At 49.7% G+C, this 19356-nt stretch overlaps 1 protein-coding gene across 1 annotated transcript; it reads left to right on the top strand.

The window, feature by feature from the left end:
- The first annotated feature begins 2512 nt into the window (after positions 1 to 2512).
- Positions 2513 to 5644, top strand: LOC109450416 (glutathione S-transferase P). The gene is made up of 7 exons (XM_019737707.2): positions 2513 to 2786; positions 3127 to 3162; positions 3417 to 3523; positions 3630 to 3717; positions 4105 to 4208; positions 5068 to 5175; positions 5374 to 5644. Exons 1-7 carry the CDS (start codon positions 2528 to 2530, stop codon positions 5560 to 5562), a joined length of 891 nt encoding a protein of 296 aa, XP_019593266.2. The 5' UTR covers positions 2513 to 2527; the 3' UTR covers positions 5563 to 5644.
- Positions 5645 to 19356: the final 13712 nt, after the last annotated feature.

Genomic DNA, 19356 nt, shown 5'->3' on the forward strand with positions numbered 1-19356 from the left:
AGTGTGTTTTTGGAGATGGGGGAGTGTCTGACAGGGCTGTGGAGTTCGCCCAAAGAAGAATGTAGCAGAAAGGGAACTGTTCATACTGTTTCAGATATAAAATAGCAAGTTTCTTTGCTTTGTTGCTTCTTTCCTTTTTGTAACTCATTGAATCCCAGGTATGCAGGACTATGGAAAGCAAGTTCGAGGGTGATTTTAACACAAGTCAAATGACCAAATCAAGTTCTTCTAGGAGAAAAAGAACAGAGTTTTGTATAATGTTGCCTGGTAAAATAATTCTCCAGATAATCCACCAAAAGAAAATGGTTTATTTGGGAAGTATAAAAAGAAAACGGAACCGTCAAGAGAAGGCACGCACACCTGCACTCAGGGAGGGCAGAACTCTGTGGCCCGGAAAAAGAGAGGGGCTGAGCTCCACATGGGTCCCTCCTATATTGACCCTCCTCCCCGCTGGAGGTTACCACAGAGTTCAACAGGAAGTTAAGACTAGAGAGTCAGCAAGGGGCCCAACTCCACTCACAATCCTCCCATCTCCATGGTTAAGCATCCCAAGGTGTTAGTTTACTTGCAACAGTATTAAGGGATAAAGGGGTGCTGGTGAGACCTCAGGAAGGAAGTTCATGATGGGTGGGGAGGGACAGAGACCCTAAGCCCAGACCCGTGGGCTGGATCCTGGAGTGTGTTGTAAGGCCCGGGGTGCTGATGGTGAGTTGGCCCTGCCCTCCACGAGCCACAACTGTCTGCCACAGAACAGCGCCTGACCCTGCCTGTACCACCTCTGGCTGGGCCAGTCCTGGAGGGTGCCACCCCTGCACTCCCTCTGCCCGGGGCGGCGGGGGGGAGGGGGGTTAAGGAAATGATTGTTTTATTGTCCACGTATAAAGTTACCTTATATCATGATGGTGTTTTCAAGCTTCTTGCTGGTCCCTGAAGAATTACTGCTCTGGGCAGGAAGAGCCATCAATGATGAAAGAGTTTCCTGGCCCTCGGGCAGGAAACCACTTCTCCTGACTCAATCCCATGACTCTGCTGAGGTTTTGTCTGGGTTTTCTTTCTGCCTCCTAGGGACCAGCCTCCCACCCCCCAATCCCACTGATGCCTGGACTCACTAGGCCCAGCAGGGAACACAGTGTGGTTGCCTCTCCTCCTGAGTCCCCATCTCAGGGAAAGAGGGACCCCCTCAGTCTTCCTTGAAGCCTCGCTCCCCAACAATCACCAAGTCTGAAAGCTTCCACTTGGATGTGTTTGGAGAACCTGCTCAGCACCCAGCCGAGGCCAGCCTCCACCTGGGGCTCAGCTGCAGCCTCAGCCCACCTGGCCAGCTCTGCAGGATGGGTCTTTATGAAACACGGCCAGCAGCGCTGTCCCTTATGGCCACCTTGGGGTCCCAGAGTAGGGCCTGAACCTCCAGAAAGGGGTTCCAAGGCAGACAGATGGGGTTAAACAGCATTGCATCTCTCATCCTGGAACCCTCTGCAATTGTCCTTGTCATGCAGCGTCTCTGGTCCTGCTCCCAGCAGGTGAACACAGGAGATGTGGAGGCTAAAAAGGAACAACCACCATACCTTGCTTGCTGCACCAGGTGTCATGCAGGGACTCAGCTCCCGCTCCCTGCACAAGAACGCAGGATATGGTGAGGTCAAAATTGAACAACGGAGCCACAGATGGGGGTTCATACACTATAGTCTCGATGGCGGCCGGGCGAGACACAGGAAGTAGCATCAACACGATCCGCAATCTACAATCTGTTTGTTAACCGCACTTTCTAGCTGCAATCTGCCGTCCATTTCTCTGCCAACCAACCAACCCCTAGCGTAGCCACGGCAGTTATATTAGTGGCTAATGGCTAACCGGTAACAGCAGATGGCCATCTGATTACAGCTGATGGCCATCTACTACCCGAGCCAGCACCTTTCCACGTGAGGCCAAGAGCCTGGACACTGCTCTCTGGGACTCTGTCCCCACAGTCCTCAATCCTGATGCCACAGAGCGGCACAGCTGTTTGGTGCTACTGTGCCAGAGACACCTCGCTAATGTTACTTTGGAAAATGGAGGGTCCAGTGTCCCCTTGTCCAGACAGATTCTTAAAATGTGCTGTTCTCGTGATTATTCTTAGTGACCTTCACTTATAACCAGAGGTGTGGGTTTCCAATTAGGAGTGAAACAGGTTCCATTTTTCAACAGGCGCATTTGAGTCAAAGTGAGGTAGTTTAGGGGAAAATGGTAAGGAGGTAGCACCCGGATACATAGCATGACAAGAACCATGAAGGTGGCATTCAAATGACAGATGGGGATGCAAAGCCCAGCCTGGAGTGTGGTTTATGTGAATACACGTGTGTCTGTCCGTCTGTGTGCAACGTCTGTCCCGTCTTTTGTCTGTGGGAACAAATGTTTACATGCATGCGCTTGTGCCTCTGAGGTCTGCGAGCCAAACAGGGAAAGTGGCGGGACAGGCAAAGCGAGCGCCTCTGGAAGATTCTGGAACCCGTACGCCAGCCCTTACCGTGAGCCCACTAGCCCCAGGCGGATGTTGGACAAACCCTCCCAGGGCGCAGGGTCGTGCAGTGCGGACTGGGCAAGGCTCCGCTGCGGGGGTGCAGGGGCGGGGGCCGCAGGCGGGCAGTCCAGGTTGGGCAGCGGAAGGACGGGCCAGCGCCGTGACTCAGCGCTGGGGGTGGAGCGGGGCGGGCCGGGGCGGGACGACCCTTATAAGGCTCGAGGCCTCCAGGCGTGCTTGAGTGCCGTCGCCGCCGTCGCCACCGTTGCTTTTGTCTACACAGCAACCAGTGAGTCCATGCTGCGTCTCCGAGGGCCTTGGGGCGAGCGGGGCTCCCAGGGGGCTTGGAGCGCACCGGAACGCGGCCCGGATCCCCGCTTCGGGCCGGAGCTCCTAGGAGGCCCTGCCTCCCCACCCACCTCCACAAAACCGGCCGGGGATCCAGGGCACCCGCGCTGGGTTGGGGTTTTCCGGTTTTCCGGGGGGCCCAGCACCCCCGGCGCAGAGACCAACCCTTAGGGAGCCCGGAGCACCCAGAGCAGGGGGCGGGACCCCAGGGGGGATGGGGGGTGAGCGGCCCTTTATAACGCCCTTCACGGGACTCTAACAAACTTCTCTGTCCCCTCTAGTGCCACCCTACACCATCGTCTACTTCCCAGTTCGAGGTAGGGGCCTGTGACTGGGAGGGAGGGAGGGGGGAAGAGGTTGGGGGCTGCAGCCCATGGCCCATCAACCACCTAGGGGAGATCCCCAACTCTTTCTTATCCCTCCTCAGGTGGCTACTAGCCAGGACATCCTTTTCCATGTCCCTGAGCTCCCAAGCTGGAGTATCCTACGTCCCCACCCCCATGAACTCTCCCCAGGGCTCTGTGAGGCTGGGGCTCTGCCTGTCCCTACACTCTTGTCTCCCCACCCGCAGGGCGCTGTGAGGCCACGCGCATGCTGCTGGCTGACCAGGGCCAGACCTGGAAGGAGGAGGTGGTGACCAAGGAGGCCTGGATGCAGGGCTCTCTCAAGGCCTCCTGTGTGAGTGCTCGTGCCCAGTGGGGTCAGGGGCTGGGCCTTGGGGGACAAAACTACTGTGGGGGGCAGCCAAGCTCAGCACCTCTGACAGAGCTGTGCCACCCCCTAGCTGTACGGGCAGCTCCCCAAGTTCCAGGACGGAGACCTCACCCTGTACCAGTCTAATGCCATCCTGCGCCACCTGGGCCGCTCCCTCGGTGAGTCCTGAGGTCACAGGCCGCCCGGTCCTGGGCAGGGGGGGTGAGCACCCACCATTGTTCCTGAGCACCTGCTCAGTGCCAGTCTTCTGAGCCTCTTCCATTTAAGTCGAGCCCGCCAAGCACACCTGCGGAGTGGAGGAAACGGAGGCACGAGGAGGTTATATAACTTGCCCAGGGTCAAACTCAGGTCTGCCTACAATCCTAGCCCTATGCCAGGCTGCCTCCCACTGAGTTCTGAGCACCTACTATGGGTCAGGACTGTCCCTTCCAGCCGCACCCTCCTCCCTGGCTGTGGCCCGCAGGCAGCCACGTGGTCTGTGGACAGATCAGCCGGCAGTTGTGTGTCAGGCACCCAGTCATGCTGTCTCCTCTTCCGCGCCCCAGGGCTGTACGGGAAGAACCAGCAGGAGGCCGCCATGGTGGACGTGGTGAATGACGGCGTGGAGGATCTCCGCTGCAAGTACGGCACCCTCATCTACACCAACTACGTGAGTACAGGCGCCCGGGCAGGCATGGGGGAACCAATAGGGAAAGGGGCTTCCTGTACTCTACCCCACACCGCACGCGTCATGTGGCTGTGGGTGGGCTCTCCCTGGGTCAGGGGGCCTGGGCTGGGTCGGGCTCCCTGCTGGGGGCCAGAAGCCATTATGGACAAGCCACAACCCTCAGCCTCACTGCCTAGGGGATGGACCCAGTCAAGTGATGGGTAATGGAGGAACAGTGCAGAGACAGGAGACATCGAGCCAGGGGTGGTTCCTGATTGCCTCAGCTAGGCAGGTCAGATGGGCATCCTGGAGTAGGTGGAGGAGAAAGAGGCCCTATAGCCAGATTCTGGAAGGGGGTGCTGGCACTCGCAAGTGCACAAAGAATGCAGACACTGAGCAAGTTCAGGGACCTGAGACCAGTTTAGCAGAGGCAGGGCATGTGTGTGCTTATGTGTGAGGAGGTAGAGCTGGAGGGGCAGCAGGCCCAGGTGCTGAAGGTCTGAGCTGCCTATCTTGGACGCTCTCCTGCTGGTAGTAGGGAGCCATCGAGCTGTCTAAGCAGGGTGGTGTCCAAATGTACGGTCTAGAAGGAGCCTCCAAGGCTTTTGCAGTAGTCTGGTGAGAAACCACAGCAGGCCTGTTAAGGCTGGAATGGAGTAGACAAGAAAAGAATTGGCTGCTGAAATGGACAGGATGTGACAGTGGCCCGGGGTTGGGTTGTGAGCAGAAGAGCATTGGGCTCTAGGTGAGTGTTGGTTCCCTGAGATGGGGGCCAGCAGTAGGGGGCCTGTCCAGGCCAGGGCAGGGGTGGCCAGCAGTGTGAAGGTCAGGAGGGTGATATGCAGGGGTGCCTTTCCCACAGGAGGCGGGCAAGAAAGACTATGTGAAGGAGCTGCCGGGGCGCCTGAAGCCTTTTGAGACCCTGCTGTCCCAGAACCAGGGGGGCCAGGCCTTCATCGTGGGCGACCAGGTGAGTGACTGTCCCTGTCCTGCCCCTACCAAGCCACCCTCTTCTTACAGACGGGCACAGGTGTAGAGAAGAGAACACATGAGCCATTCATTACTGGGCAGACCTAGGGAACGGCTCAGGCTCGCAGGCTCTGGGTTCCCCACCTCCCCCCACCCCCTGGCCTGCCAACATGCTGAGTCCCGGCCCCCTGCCCTGCAGATTTCCTTCGCGGACTACAACCTGCTGGACTTGCTGCTGAATCACCAGGTCCTGGCCCCCGGCTGCCTGGACTCCTTCCCCCTGCTCTCGGCCTACGTGGCTCGCCTCAGCGCCCGGCCCAAGCTCAAGGCCTTCCTGGACTCCCCCGAGCACGTGAACCGCCCCATCAATGGTAACGGGAAACAGTGAGGGCTTGTAGTACCTGCAACAGCAGGGAGGGCCTGTCTGTCTCCCTGGCCCCAGGACCAATAAAATTTCCATGAGATAAATAGTGCTGTGAGCATTGTGTTTCCTGGGGATGGGGCTGTGGGCCCCTCACCTGTCAGACTCAGGGGAGGTGGCAGCCACCTAGGTTACTTGAAATCCTAAAGCACAGAGTGTCTTCCTGGAACCCTCAACCTAGTCTGTTTACTGAACTCCAGAAACAGGAAGAGGGAAAAGCAACAGAAAGAGAATTAATTGTGGTCCCTGCCCTGGAGATGCCCACAATCTTGAGAGAAAAGGCGCACTCATGGAAGCATGTTTCTAGTGCCAGCAGGCCACCTGCCAGAGGACTTGAGTCTGGCACAGCAGAAGCTGAGGCCCCTGGCGGGGAGGGGTATAGGCAGGAGCTGAGGAGCTCAGAGCAGCCTAAGCTGGGTCTGTGGGAAGCTCAGTCACTCTTGTGTTCAGGTGGGGCTCTCCTGGCTTCCTGGGGCATGGAGGGCACAGTTGTCCAGGTCCAGGTGGCTCTCCCATGGTCTCCTGTCACCGTCCAGGTTGCTAAAGGATGGAGCCTGGCACAGAGAACAGTGCAGCCTGGGTGAGCTGGTGGGGCATGTCCATGTGGTGAGAGGCCCTGGCAAAGCAGAGGCGTTGGGGTGTGATTGGTTCAGCGCTCTGGGCTCCAAGGGAGGAGCCACGGGAAGGCCCCCCCCCCCCCCCGCCGTGCAACCTGGAGTTGCTGACCCTTATGTCCGGAGCCTGGCCCAACGTTAGGGCCTCCTGCCACCAGCCCAAAGGGGTTCCCCACAGAGGGGAGCCATTCAGGATGTCACCGCTCTCATTTCTGAGAGAACTCAGTGGGTTTAAGACCTTCCAGGAATTGTCACTCGAGCATCAGAGAGGAGGCATTCTGCCTGCATGCTGCAGAGGTGGGTCAGCAAAGGAACTCCTGCCCCCCTCCCACAACTTCGAGACCCCACTTGGGAGCCATTGGTGGCTCGAGCATCAGAGCGGGATGCCTGAGCACTGTGAGGGAGCCCTGGGCGTACAAAGCAACTGAGAGCAGCACCAGGCACACCCTGGGCGTCACACAGGAGGCTGAGGAAATGGGTTAGAGGCTGGAACAGACGTTGCCAGTGCGAGGACTTTGGATCCAAACTGAAAAGGCATGTGTCTTTGAACCACCTACAGCTGCACTTGCAAATAATAATAATAGTTGCTAACGCTTATTGAATGCTGGATCCATGCCAGGCGTTATGCTACAGGTTTAGTATATTATCGTCCATAAATAGGGATACGAGTATCCCTGTTTATAGATGAGGATACTGAGTCCCAGAAAGTTTAAGTAATTCGCTGATGTGTGAACTGAGGCACAAACAAGGATATTCATCTTATGATCACAACAGATTGAAACAGCACAAATGCCCATCAAGAGGAGATGGGCTCAGTACATTAGGTGGTCACACACAGTGGATTTTGCTGTTGTAAAGAACAGGGGGGGTTAGATCAGGCTGTTTAGGAGCGCAGGGTGCTGAGGCAACTGAGTGCATCCCTTTTTACAAGAGAATTTTTCCTATTCACCTGTGACATGGGAAAGTGGGACTTCCCCGTCCGTCCCTCCTCCTTGCCGTTGGGAGGGGCCACATGACATGTTCAAGTCTGGGCTGTGGGTGGAGAGGGTGGGTGAATGATTTCTGGGCCACAGCATGTAATTGCCAGTGTAAGGAACCCCAGTACTATCTTCCCCCTGCCACCACGATCGGTGACGGCTTGGATGGTAGAGACTCTGGCAGCCTGGAGTGAGGATGACGTAGCAGATTCCCTGCTCGTGTGTTGATGGACTTGTGGGGTGGTTGAGCAGTGTCCATGTGGTTCTACAAGGCTGGAAATTTAGTTGTTACTGTAGCATAACCTGACCCATCCTGTCCGATCATCCCTTGCGCTTTGCTCAAGCTAAGGGAGTCCAGTCACCTCCCACCTTTGTCCTGTCTCCGAAGGTGATTGGGGAAGGGGATGAGAGACAGAGAGGGCTATGATTTGGGGGTATTCTCCCCTCTCCAAGACGAGGCCCCTCTGCCTCCCTCAGACCAGGCCCTGAATGCAGTCAGTGGTGGGGAACAGAAAAATTCCTCCTTTTGGATGTTGGAAGACACCAGGCTGAAGGAGGTGATCAGAGACAGAGTAAAGGGCACAGCCCTCTCATTGGCATGCACATTTGGCTGCAAGGCTGGGGAAAGTGGAACAGACCAATGGGATCCTGGCCAGGTATTGGGTGCCCTATCCAAGGACGGTGGGCACAACTGGTGCTGCTTCTGGAGACAGCACCTGGGCCTGGAGACCCTGGCTGGCTGACTGACCACCGGGGAGAGCAAAGGGTGGTATCCGAGCTAGGCTGGGCCTGCTCCTTCTGGCCTGAGGAGTAAGTTGCAGATGTCCACCTTGTCCCTGCATCCCAAAGGCCCAGCCCCATGGACTGCTGAAGACTTTGCTCTGCCCTCCATCTTCTTCCCACATCAGCACCTCCCTCATCTCTCTTCTGGAAACTACTTCCCTCAGAGCTGGTTCTACCATGTTTCCCTGAAAAAAAGACCTAGCCGGACAATCAGCTCTAATGTGTCTTTTGGAGCAAAAATTTATATAAGACCTGGTCTTATTTTACTATATGACCAGGTATTATATTATATCATATATCATATCACATTTATTATATTATATTAGACCCGGACTTATATTAATTTTTGCTCCAAAAGACGCATTTTTGCTGATTGCCTGGCTAGGTCTTATTTTCGGGGAAACAGGGTAGCTGCTTCTGTGAAAGTAAACAAAGACCAATAAATGAGATAAAGTGCTGTTGACTCAGCTTGCTACAGCAAGGGGGATCGGCCACCGTCACTTGAATTGGCAGAGACGCAAAGGCAGGCAGGAAGGGGAGAGCTTTATGGGGGAACGTGGAGACTTCGGGGTGCCTGCATGGGAGGTTGTCGGCCTGGGGAGGCTGGGGGCGGGCTCACTGGCAGTGGGTGTGTTGCGAGCGCCTGTAAGGGCAGTGCTACATTTCCGTCTCTTCCGGAAAGTCAAGGGGACATTAACCCCTTGGCAGGGTCCTACGTCCCTGCGTGGTAGTTGTGGCACGAGTGGGGAACAAAGTCCCAGCACACAGGTTCAGGTAGAGTGAGTAACAGCTTTATGTGGGAACCAATGTCCCAAAAGAGCACTTTCAATGCTCTGGTAAGCACAGAAAATTATACAGAATGGAACAGAATTTAATAATGAACCAAATCCCAGAGTTAATCGGGATGGAGAAGGTCCCTGGTCCGGGAGAGGAGACTGGACCCATGATGGTCTTGCAAGGAAGAACTTTGGAGAGTCCTGGTATCGCGGCTTGCACCTTGCAGAGGACTCTTTGGATTGTCCAGACAAACATCCCGGAGGATTGTTCCGGAGTGTCTCGCTCAGCGTCTCGCAGAGGGTCTTAGCCGGAGCGCCCATTGGGACTACTCATGGCATTGCTCTTGGGTTCTGCTTTTATCCTCTTTACCTTGGACTTGTTTACCTCTGAGGTGATAACCAGAAGTTGTTTTGGTGAACGTGTTTGTCACTCAATTTTGTTATGCTCAGTTTCCCACAAAAACATGTTTTTTACCTCACTCTTATCAGTCTCACACTTGTGCGGCCGTAGTCCTGTCCCTACCAGTAAACAGCTTGTTTTGCAAACCTCAATCCAACATATATAATGCATTTTATATGCTCTATACAGGCTGTCCTACCTCATGGCTAGGGGAGCAGATTGTCTTTCTCTGATTGGTCCTAAGTTGGAAAAGGGATAAAAATTAAGGAAGCTGTCAGTTATAAATCAAGTCCCACCCATTTTGGGCAATTGTTACAGGCGCTATTGTTGGGCTTCTGGGATTATTCTAGGGAGCAATCTGACTTCCTGTGAGTCTGACAGCACGCCGGCCTCCTGGCTGATTGTTGTAGATGAGGTTGGTTTCGTGCACAGGTGGCTTCAGGTCGTGGGTCAGAGTTCTGTTTTCATACATGGTCTGGCTAGTGTGCATTTGTGCATTCAGTCTCTCGCCTCTGGAGAATTGAGACCCCAGGCACCCCAACGAGAAGCCTTTTCCTCAGACACTTGAAACTGGAGCGGAGAAGTGTCCCACAGGGAGAAAGCAGGAGCCCAAGCCTTCTCCTTTCAAAAAACATCTCCTGTCTTCATTTCTGGGCTCTGGGGACACTTGATCAAGGGACACCAGAAGACTAGTCTGAGTTGTCCATCAGAACGCCAGATACAGAGATAGTGTGCCAACTGGCACTGCCTGTATGGCACATGGTTACTGCCACACCTGCTGAGCAGGCCCTGAAACCCCGGGAAACCGCAGGAGCCTCTGGTTAGTGTCACCAGTGGACCTGCACCTGCCACACCTCAGCCTCCAGGACCCTGGGGGCAAACCCCAAGAGCGTGGCTTCCCCAGGGCCCTGCACAGCATGGCTAGCTGGCTCTGACGGGGTGAGCAGCCCTGAGGGACCCTGGAGAAGGAGGCTCTCCCCGGGCAGAACTCGAGTGGCACCTTTCACTGTCTACTCTGCCAGGAAAAAGAGAAGCCCAAATGTCAGCATCCTTAGGCCTGGGCAGAGGCCAGAGGCCAGACTCCAGGAACTTGGAAGAGGAAACAGTGGGGGACTGGCGCTGGGGTTGTTAAGGGGGTGGCCCATGCATACCATCAGTGCATGTCCCATGGGAATGCTTATCCAGATGACTCTGCTGCAGAAAGAAGCTGCAAACAATCGGGGTAATGATTCCTAGGGGGCTGTCGCTGAGTTGTCCTTACCCAGCTGACCCAGTGCCTACTCAATGGGTTTTCAGGCACCTATCGCTACATAACAAACTTGGTGGCGTCACTCTCCATCAGGAATTCAGCAGGGCACAGCATGCCCAGTCTTCTTCACATGGCAGCATTCAGTGGGTGGGGTGGGGACGCCTGCAGGGAGAGTCCAAACGCTCAACACAGAGACACCCCTCTAGTCCTCTAGCCCAGCCTCCGGAGCATGCACAGAAATGCCCATACACAGGCTGTAGAGCAGTGGAAACTGACATCGGGGGTCCCCAACAACCAGGTCTGAGTTAGATAAAGCTGCCCTGAAGTTTACAAGCCCCTTTCTCACCCAGGACATCTGTCAACTTTCCTGCTCACTCCTAACACTACAAATATCAATGGACAACAAATAATTGCCAGGTATTTGAGAGAAATCTCTAACATAAAAGAGATAATAAACAAGAAAATAAAAGGAACTCAGAGAAGATAGAGACCATGAAGTTTGCGTAAGAAAACTTCAAATAAACTTTAATCTTTCACTCCAGGGTGATAACAAAGAAAAAAAAACACACCAAAGCATTACATCCAGAAGATAAGAAAAGGAGACGACCGTAAAGAATGTTCAGAAAAAAAGGAGCTCTTGGAACTTCAAAATATGATAGCAGAAATGAAAAATCTCAGAAGATAAAGTTGAAAAATACATATGAGAAATAGGACAAAAAGATAAAAGCATGGAAAGATAAGAAAAATAGAGTATTACTTGAGAAGGTCTAGAGAGAAGGAGAGAGGGGAGGGTTTGAAAAAAAAACAGGAAGCAGATGATAAAATGAATACAGTAAAACTTCCCAGGACTGAAAAAGATGTGCTTTCAGGTTGAAAGGCACAATGAGTGTCGAGCATGTTGAATGAACAAAGAACCACAGACTGATACAAAAACAGGTCATGAAATTAAAGGGCCCCCAGAAAGAAAGTGAAGACCCTGCAATCTTCCAGAGAGAGAGAGAAAAACAAATACCCTGCACAGGGCAGAAGGAATTTGGAATTGCATCAGTGTTCTTGTGGGGATTTTAAAACATGCCCACGAATCCTTTGATGCTTGGTGGCTCTGTCCTCCAGTGGAAACTGAGCAGAACCTGTGGCTGTCTTGATGAGAACGCAGCAGAAGTAACACTGTGGGCCCCCCAGGCTAAAGGAGAAAAGGTCACACAGCTTTGCACTTTCAGTCATTGTGCAAAAGTTCTAGCTGCCCTGAAGAACTGCCTGCGTGTACCCATTCAACCCTCAGATTCATACCTTGATGAGGTGCAAGGGGGCTCTGTGTCCAGGAAGAGGAAATGAGTTTGTGATATCTAGTCAGTGTCTACTACCTACAACAATGGATCCATACATATACAGGAACTTGGTATGTCGTAGTTGTGGCATCCTAAATAAGTTTGAAAAGAAGAGTTATTTAGTTTTAGTAAATCTGATTCACAATATTGAGAAAAATTACTGGATCCTTACCTCACGCCATATACAACAATAAACAACTACATCAGTGGTTCTCAGGTAGGGGTGAATTTGTCCCCCTAATTACACTTGGCAATGTCTGGAGACATTTTCATTGTCGAAACTTGTGGGGTGCTACTGGACTTAGGGGTGCTGCTGAAGACCCTACAACGCACAAGACGGCCCCCACAACAAAGAATGATACAGTCCCAAATGTCTAGTGTTGAGACTGAGAAACCCTACAGTAGGGATTACTTACACGTGAAAGAGAAAAATACAATACTAACAGAAAAAAAAATGTAAGAGCTTCCTTTATGACCTCGGGCTGGGGATGAATTTCTTAAACAAGGTCCCCAAATGAATAAACTTGACTATGCACCCAGACTAAGGATTTCTCTCGTATAATGATGGTTATTCCTTGTCAGATGATCAGATAGATGGTAAACTCAAAGGAAATATTTGCAACATTTAATGAGTACCTGTGGTTTATAATATTGGAGTTGGTGTTCCAATTAATCTTTCAGAATCTCCCCCCAAAGCCACAAAAACCATGAAAAAAACAAAACACACACTCCATCTCTCATAAAGCAAGAGAAATCTGATGTGGTTACAGTCATGAGCGTCTATGCATCCAAACCCCCACATTTATAAAGCGAAAGCTAATGGCAAGACAAGGATTTTGACAGCTGGAAACAACAGACTTCAAACTCTACAATAGAAAAAAAGAGAAGGCACCATCCTTTCAATTGCTCTTGGGACATTTACTATAATAACTACCTATTATGCTTCAAATAAAGTTCTAGAACATTCCATAGAGAGAGAGAAATAGTCCAGACAATAGTCTCTCATTATAAGACTATAAAACAAAAAAATAACAGAACCAGGAAACAAAAATATCCTAATATCTATAGTTATAATATTATATTATAAGTATATTTATAAATCTCTCTCAAACTGACTCACGTCAAAGGAGAAATCAAAACCAATATTGCAGAACTAGCAAATTATGATAAAGAAGCACCACATACCGGAAGCAATGGTCTGCTTGTCTCTAGTTTGGTAATTTCTCTTGCTATCTGACAGGACATGTCCCTCCCTGCCGCCCACCTTGTTCTTCAAAATTGGCTTGGCCGTTCTTGACCTTCTGGTTTTATATCTATATTTTACCATCAGTTTTCCCAACTGCATGAACATGAAAAGCCTTGATGGGATTTTGATTGGCATTTGCAGTGAGTTTAGAGATTAATTTGGAGAGACATGACATCTTTATGATATTAAGTCTCCCCACCTGGTGAGGTGCCCTGAGAGGTGCTGGTTGGAGGCGAAAGGAGTGTCCGATTTGTGAAGGAGGAAGGAAGTCATAAATACTGGCTATGCAATCATGAGCTGTTACAGCAATGGAATCCCCTCCATATGTGCTTTGTGGATCTGAGTTTTGTATATTGAGAGGAAATTGTCTTTGTAAGGTGCAAAGCGGTCATGGGAGGAAGGTCATGTGACAGAAGATAAACAGCTCAACCTGTTTCTAATAATAAACATTCAGCAGTTGTCATTTTTCTGTGTTTTTTTTCTTTTTTTCTTTTTGCTGATTTACAAGCTTGGGCCTGGCATTTCTAAAAACTGAACTCCTGAGGGATGGGGAAGATGAGTCTCACATTTTCACAGTTTGGGATTAGTCAAGAGGTGTATGAGCTCTTTCTGTGTCCATCATCCCAAATAGCCATCAAGGGCTACATTGGACGAAAAAGAATAGATTAGAGCTTTTGTGTTAGGGGACAAAGGGAATGTAAGCAGGACTCAAGTGATGACTTGGGAATGGGCAAAGGACAAGCATGGAGACACTTCAGATACCTAGTCCTGATCTGCTGAGTGTCTGAACGTGGGTCTGCTATCAGGGAGGTGATAGGATGGGTGGGCCAAGGGGACAGTACTGGTACCTGGGACCTGTGCCCAACTGAAACCTCACAGGTCCTCTCTGATGGAGACTGCTGACAGCGTCCAGTGCTTCAGGGCCAGTGTAAGCCAAGGAGGGACCTTGAGACACTGGAAGTCTAACAGAGAGTGGTTCTCCTGCCAGGACTAGAGAGTCTGCAGAGCTGGAGTGCTGGAGAGAAGAGAGGGAGACCTGGCCACATTCGTCGTTGTGTGACATCCCCAAACATGGTCACCTTGTCCTGTGTGTACCCCACCAACCACAGCTGATCGACTTTACTTTCTCCAGGTTAAATTAATGGGGGGGGGGGGAAGAGGGAGATTTCCAGTTCACGACAGCAGAGTACAATCTGAAATGCACCTTGTCCTCCTCTAACACATCAAAATCTGAGAAGAAGAAACTGATAATAATGAAATCTCAGTCACACAGGAAAAAAAAAAAAAGAATTCTATGTAGACTTGAAATAAGCTTCTCTCTGAAGGAAAGAAAGAGGAAGAAACCCACAGCCTGGGGTGGGAGCTGAAGTCTTGTGTCTTAGCCAGGAAGCAGGAACACAGCCAGGTTGAATGTGCAGGGCTTGGGGCCAGGTCCCCAGTCTGTGCCCAGCTCTGAAGAGCAACGCTAAGGGCCCCCTGTGACTGAGGCTAGGTCTCCTCCACCAGCAGCCTGAAGCAGGGGCCAGAAATGCCTTCCCTGTCAGGTCACAAACAGAGCCAACTCAGAAAGCAGAGTTTGGGAGGGAAGGAAGTCCAAAGGGAGAAGTATATACTCTGTGTTTGGTTTTGTTTCATATTCAGCAGGAGGATAGACATATTAATTCATTTTTGCTGGGAAAAGAAATTTAGGTATGATGTTTAAAAATGTAAGCCACTAAAAATAAAATGTATAACTTCCGAACTAATAGTGGAAGAGAAGGGAAAAGCACAAAGAAAACTCAATTAATTTAATAGAAGACAGGAAGATAGAGGAAAAAAGAACTAAGGAGAAAGAATACTAAATGGAAAGCAATATAACATGGCAGATATAAGTCCTAGTGGCAATACAATAAATGTAAATGGGTCAAAATATCTCTTTTAACAAGACAGACACTGGTTGGATTAAAATAAGACAAAAATGAAATTTCATTGGATGTTGTTTTTAAGAGGTATTCCTAAAACAAGAGAAAGATTGAAAATAAAAAGACAGAAAAAAACACACGAAATATGAATTTTTAAAAAAGCTTGTGTAACAATAGTAATATCAAAGAACCTGGAACCTCAAGGCAAGTTTGTCAGAAGAGATGCAGAGAAATATTTCACATTAGAAAAAAGAACAATCCATCAAGAAAACATTGTTTAAAGTATAGGTGTTCGAAATTGTCTCAAGGAAATAAACAAATAATCATTAAAAAAGTGGAAACAGTGATCACTCCACAGCTGAGGCCCAGCTCCAGGTGGTCTTACAGGGAGTTCTAGTCATGCTTCAGGAAACAACCATTTCTACTCTCCTGCAATGTCTAGGAAAAAGTGAAAAGTGGCCCACCTCATTTTAACAAAACTGGACAAGATCCCCTGGAGAAAAGCAAACTATAGGGTCGTGGGGACAGAGCCAGGAGTGCAGTTTCCAGGCTCTCGGCCTCATGTGGAAAGGTGCTGGCTCAGGTAGTAAATGGCCATCAACTGTGATTGGATGGCCATCAGCTGTGGCTAGTTGGTTGTCAGCTGTAACCAGTGAGCCATTGGCCACTAATATAATTGCCATGGCTATGCTAGCAGAAAATGGGGGCTAGCAAGAAGATGGTGGCTGAGCTAGCAAGCGTGGATTGCAGTTAGCACGGCAGATTGCAGCTAGCAAGTGGGGTTGGTTGCCAGAGAGAAGTGGACAGCAGGTTGCGGATAGTGTGGCTCCTGCTTCCTGTGTCTCCAACTCAGCTGCTAGCGAGAATATAGTGGTATGATTCCCCTACCTATGGCTCCATGGGTGTTCCTTTTTGGCCTCACCATATCCTGCATTCTTATGCGGGAACGGGACCAGAGACCCCACATGCCACTGTACTTGACAAGGCTACCCTACTTATGAGCACTGATGTACAAATCAATCCTGCAGTACAATGAACGAATGACCAAAAGGTCTGTCCCTGGAATAATAAAAAATGAGAACAGCAAACACTTACCTAGCACTGTGTGCCGGGCCCTTACAGAGATTAAAATGTGGCAATGATGCCATGAGGCACAGAAAGGTCATGGAACTTGCCCTTTAGCTGCCGCATAGCTGGTAAGTGGTACAGCCCAAGATTTAGTCCCAACTGGCTTTACTCTGTTCTCTTAGCTGCCTCACTCTATTGCCCCTTGAGGTCAACAATGGTTCAATAGATCATAAAAAAGATGGATGTTATTAAGAAGAAAGAAAAAAACCAATATGACCTTCTCTGACATAGAAAATGCATTCAATGAAATGGAGCAACCCTTCATGATAAAACCGTGCCTTGGAAGGGAGTTTCCTCAATTTAACCAAGGCCTCAGCAAACTTCATACTCAAAGGTTGCCATGATAACACATATACATTGTTTTAAGATAAGAAATAGGCCAGAGTCCTCAGTGAATTTTACCTTCACGCCTCCTTACATGAAGGGGCCCATTTCTGAAGTGCCTCTGGGCAACCAATCAAGCCACACCTGGATCAGGCAAGATGGTTCCAATTTTAGTGTCCACAACAGAACCAGGGATCCCCACATGTGGGGACGGAGTCCCAGAGAGCTGTTTCCAGGCTCTCGGCCTCACGTGGAAAGGTGCTGGCTCGGGTAGCAGATGGCCATCAGCTGTGATTGGATGGCCATCTGCTGTTACCAGTTAGCCATTAGCCACTGATATAACTGTCGTGGCTACGCCTAGCAAGCACGGATCGCGGTTAGCAAGTGGATTGTGGATTGGGATTACGTTCATCCTACTTCCTGTGTCTTGCCTGGCCGCCAGCGAGACTGGGGTGCAGGAAGACCCCTCATTGGGGTACTGGCGGATGTTTGCTTTTGTGTTTCGACCAGCCGCCAGAATATAGTGGTATGAACCCCTTATCCATGGCTCACGTCGGTGCTCCTTTTTGGCCTCACCATATTCTGTGTCCACCTGCCGAGAGCGGTACCAGAGACCCTGCATTACACCACAGTACGTGGAGGCTAATGGTACAGTCTCCAGGGATGCGGCAGATGCCATGAAAGATACCTCTGACTGAAGGGGAAAGAAGACGTTCTGTGGCAGAACAAGGCAAGAAAGGACGTTGTAGAAGACTAAGACAGATACTCTTGTAAATGTCCCTAGTCTCTAGTTTTATCTAAAAAGTTTCTAAGGTGTTATTGTTTAGAATTCCGTCTCCTTTTGCACCCATTTCAAAGGTTCTTTTCTGAAGTTACTCTGTGTTTATTTTCACAAGCAGCTACTGCTAAATTAGGGGGAAATAGACACCCATTTGCAGGAATTCCATTTCTGAGGGCCAGTGAAAAACAGCCTATGGAAACCTGAAGGCAGATGAAATGAAAAGGAGAAACCAAAGTTCTAACACGTGGAATTGTGGGCTTTAATATTAAGCCTTTACACAGTTCCATTAAATCATACCCCATAGGAAGCTCCCTACTGTCACCACTATTTAACCTTATTCCAAAGCTCTTAGTTGGTGCAATACGATAAGAAAAAGAAACGAGACACCTGACGTTAGAAAGGAAGAGACTCGACTCTCAAGACTTCTTAACAATATGATCGTCAGCATAGAAAATAGAAAAGCTTCAATGGACACACTTTTATAACAGGGGAGTCCATTAAGGGATCCAGATACAAAATCAATATAGGCAAAGTAATAGCTTTCTATTTACAATCAATAGTCAATTAGAATATGTTATCAGAATAGAGAGCACAAAAACATAGAAACACAAACATCACATAAAATTCCTATATTAAAAAAAGGGGCAGAATTTTTTATAGGAAACATTCTAAATGTTTAGTGAAGGACCTAAAAGATCTGAAAAAATGAGGAGTGATACCACATTCGTGGGTGGGAAAGCTAAATACTGGAAAGATGTGGAGGGTGTCATGAGGGGTCTCCGGTCCCGCAGGACATGGTGAGGCCAAAAAGGAACACCCACGGAGCCATAGATAGGGGAGTCATACCACTATATTCTTGCTGGTGGCTGGGTTGGAGACACAGGAAGCAGGAACCACACTATCCGCAACCTGCCGTCCACTTCTCTCTGGCAACCAACCTCACTTGCTAGCTGCAATCCGCCGTGCTCACTGCAATCCGCACTTGCAGGTTCAGCCACCATTTTCTTGCTAGCCCCCATTTGCTGCTAGCGTAGCCGCGGCAGTTATATTAGTGGCCAGTGGCTCACTGGCTACAGCTGATGGCCAACTAGCCACAGCTGATGGCCATCCAATCACAGTTGATGGTCATTTACTACCTGAGGTAGCACCTTTCCACGTGAGGACGAGAGCCTGGAAACTGCACTCCTGGCTCTGTCCCCACAGTGGGTCTTCTCCAAGTTAATCAACAATTCAGCTCATTCAGTCCAACATTCTTTGGGCATTTGCTGTGTGTCAGGCACTGCTCACTTACTGTTCTCAACCCTAACAGATGCTCCTTTAGGGTATATGTTATCCCCATTTTCCACAAGACGAAACTGAGGCACAGGTCATAAAGTCCTATAGGTAGTAAGTGTGGGAGCAGGATTTTGAATCCAGGCCCTTAACCTTGAAGCTCTGTTGCCACCTATAGATAATCATGTTTCTAAATCTATTTGTATCAACATGGACTAATCACAAAAACATAGTGCTGAAGGAAAAAAGCAAGGTGAAGAATCGTGTTATAGCAAGACGCCATTACTACAAATCAAAAGCACCAAACACTCATCTTTTCCTGTGGGTAAGCATATATACAAGAAAGGTATTTTTAAAAAGCATTAGACAACAATATCGAATTTAACAGCATTTGGCTCTGGGGCAGAGAGACTTCAGTGTTTTCCTGTTAAGGTCTAAATTTTTAAGGCTCATTCATATGCTACTGTGAAATGTTTTTTAAATCCCCTAAAAAATAGAGTGGAAACAAGTAAGCAAAACGAATATGGGGGTTTAAATCAGTGTGGTGAAAACATGTTACTACTTTCTTTTTGCTTTTCTGAATTTCTTAAATTGCCAACAAAGGAAAAACATAGATATTTTTCATTGTCCAAATATGAAATTAGATTATATTACATAAGCACCTCCCTTGAGAAGCTCTGTGTTGGGTGTCAGAGAAGAGAGAAGATACGATCATGTGGTAGTCACACTGGACCTGTGGCAATAGTTGTTCAAGACAGTTGTATAGAGTGGTGGAGGAAAGCTTTCTGGAGAGGTGACATCCGAGGGCTCCTCAGGAGGAGGAGAGGGAGGGGGAGGAAGATGGCTCCTATGGTTCCAACCTTGCTTGTGTGGGCAGAGCCATTTGAACTGGAGCTGACCTTGAATGCCAGGTCAAGGGGCTGGGGCTTTGTCCTGAGGACACTGGGGAACCATGAAGCATCTTAGGCAGGGGAGGGACAAT

This window comes from Rhinolophus sinicus, linkage group LG06 (genome assembly GCF_036562045.2).
Source record: "Rhinolophus sinicus isolate RSC01 linkage group LG06, ASM3656204v1, whole genome shotgun sequence".
In the NCBI taxonomy this organism is placed as follows: domain Eukaryota; kingdom Metazoa; phylum Chordata; class Mammalia; order Chiroptera; family Rhinolophidae; genus Rhinolophus; species Rhinolophus sinicus.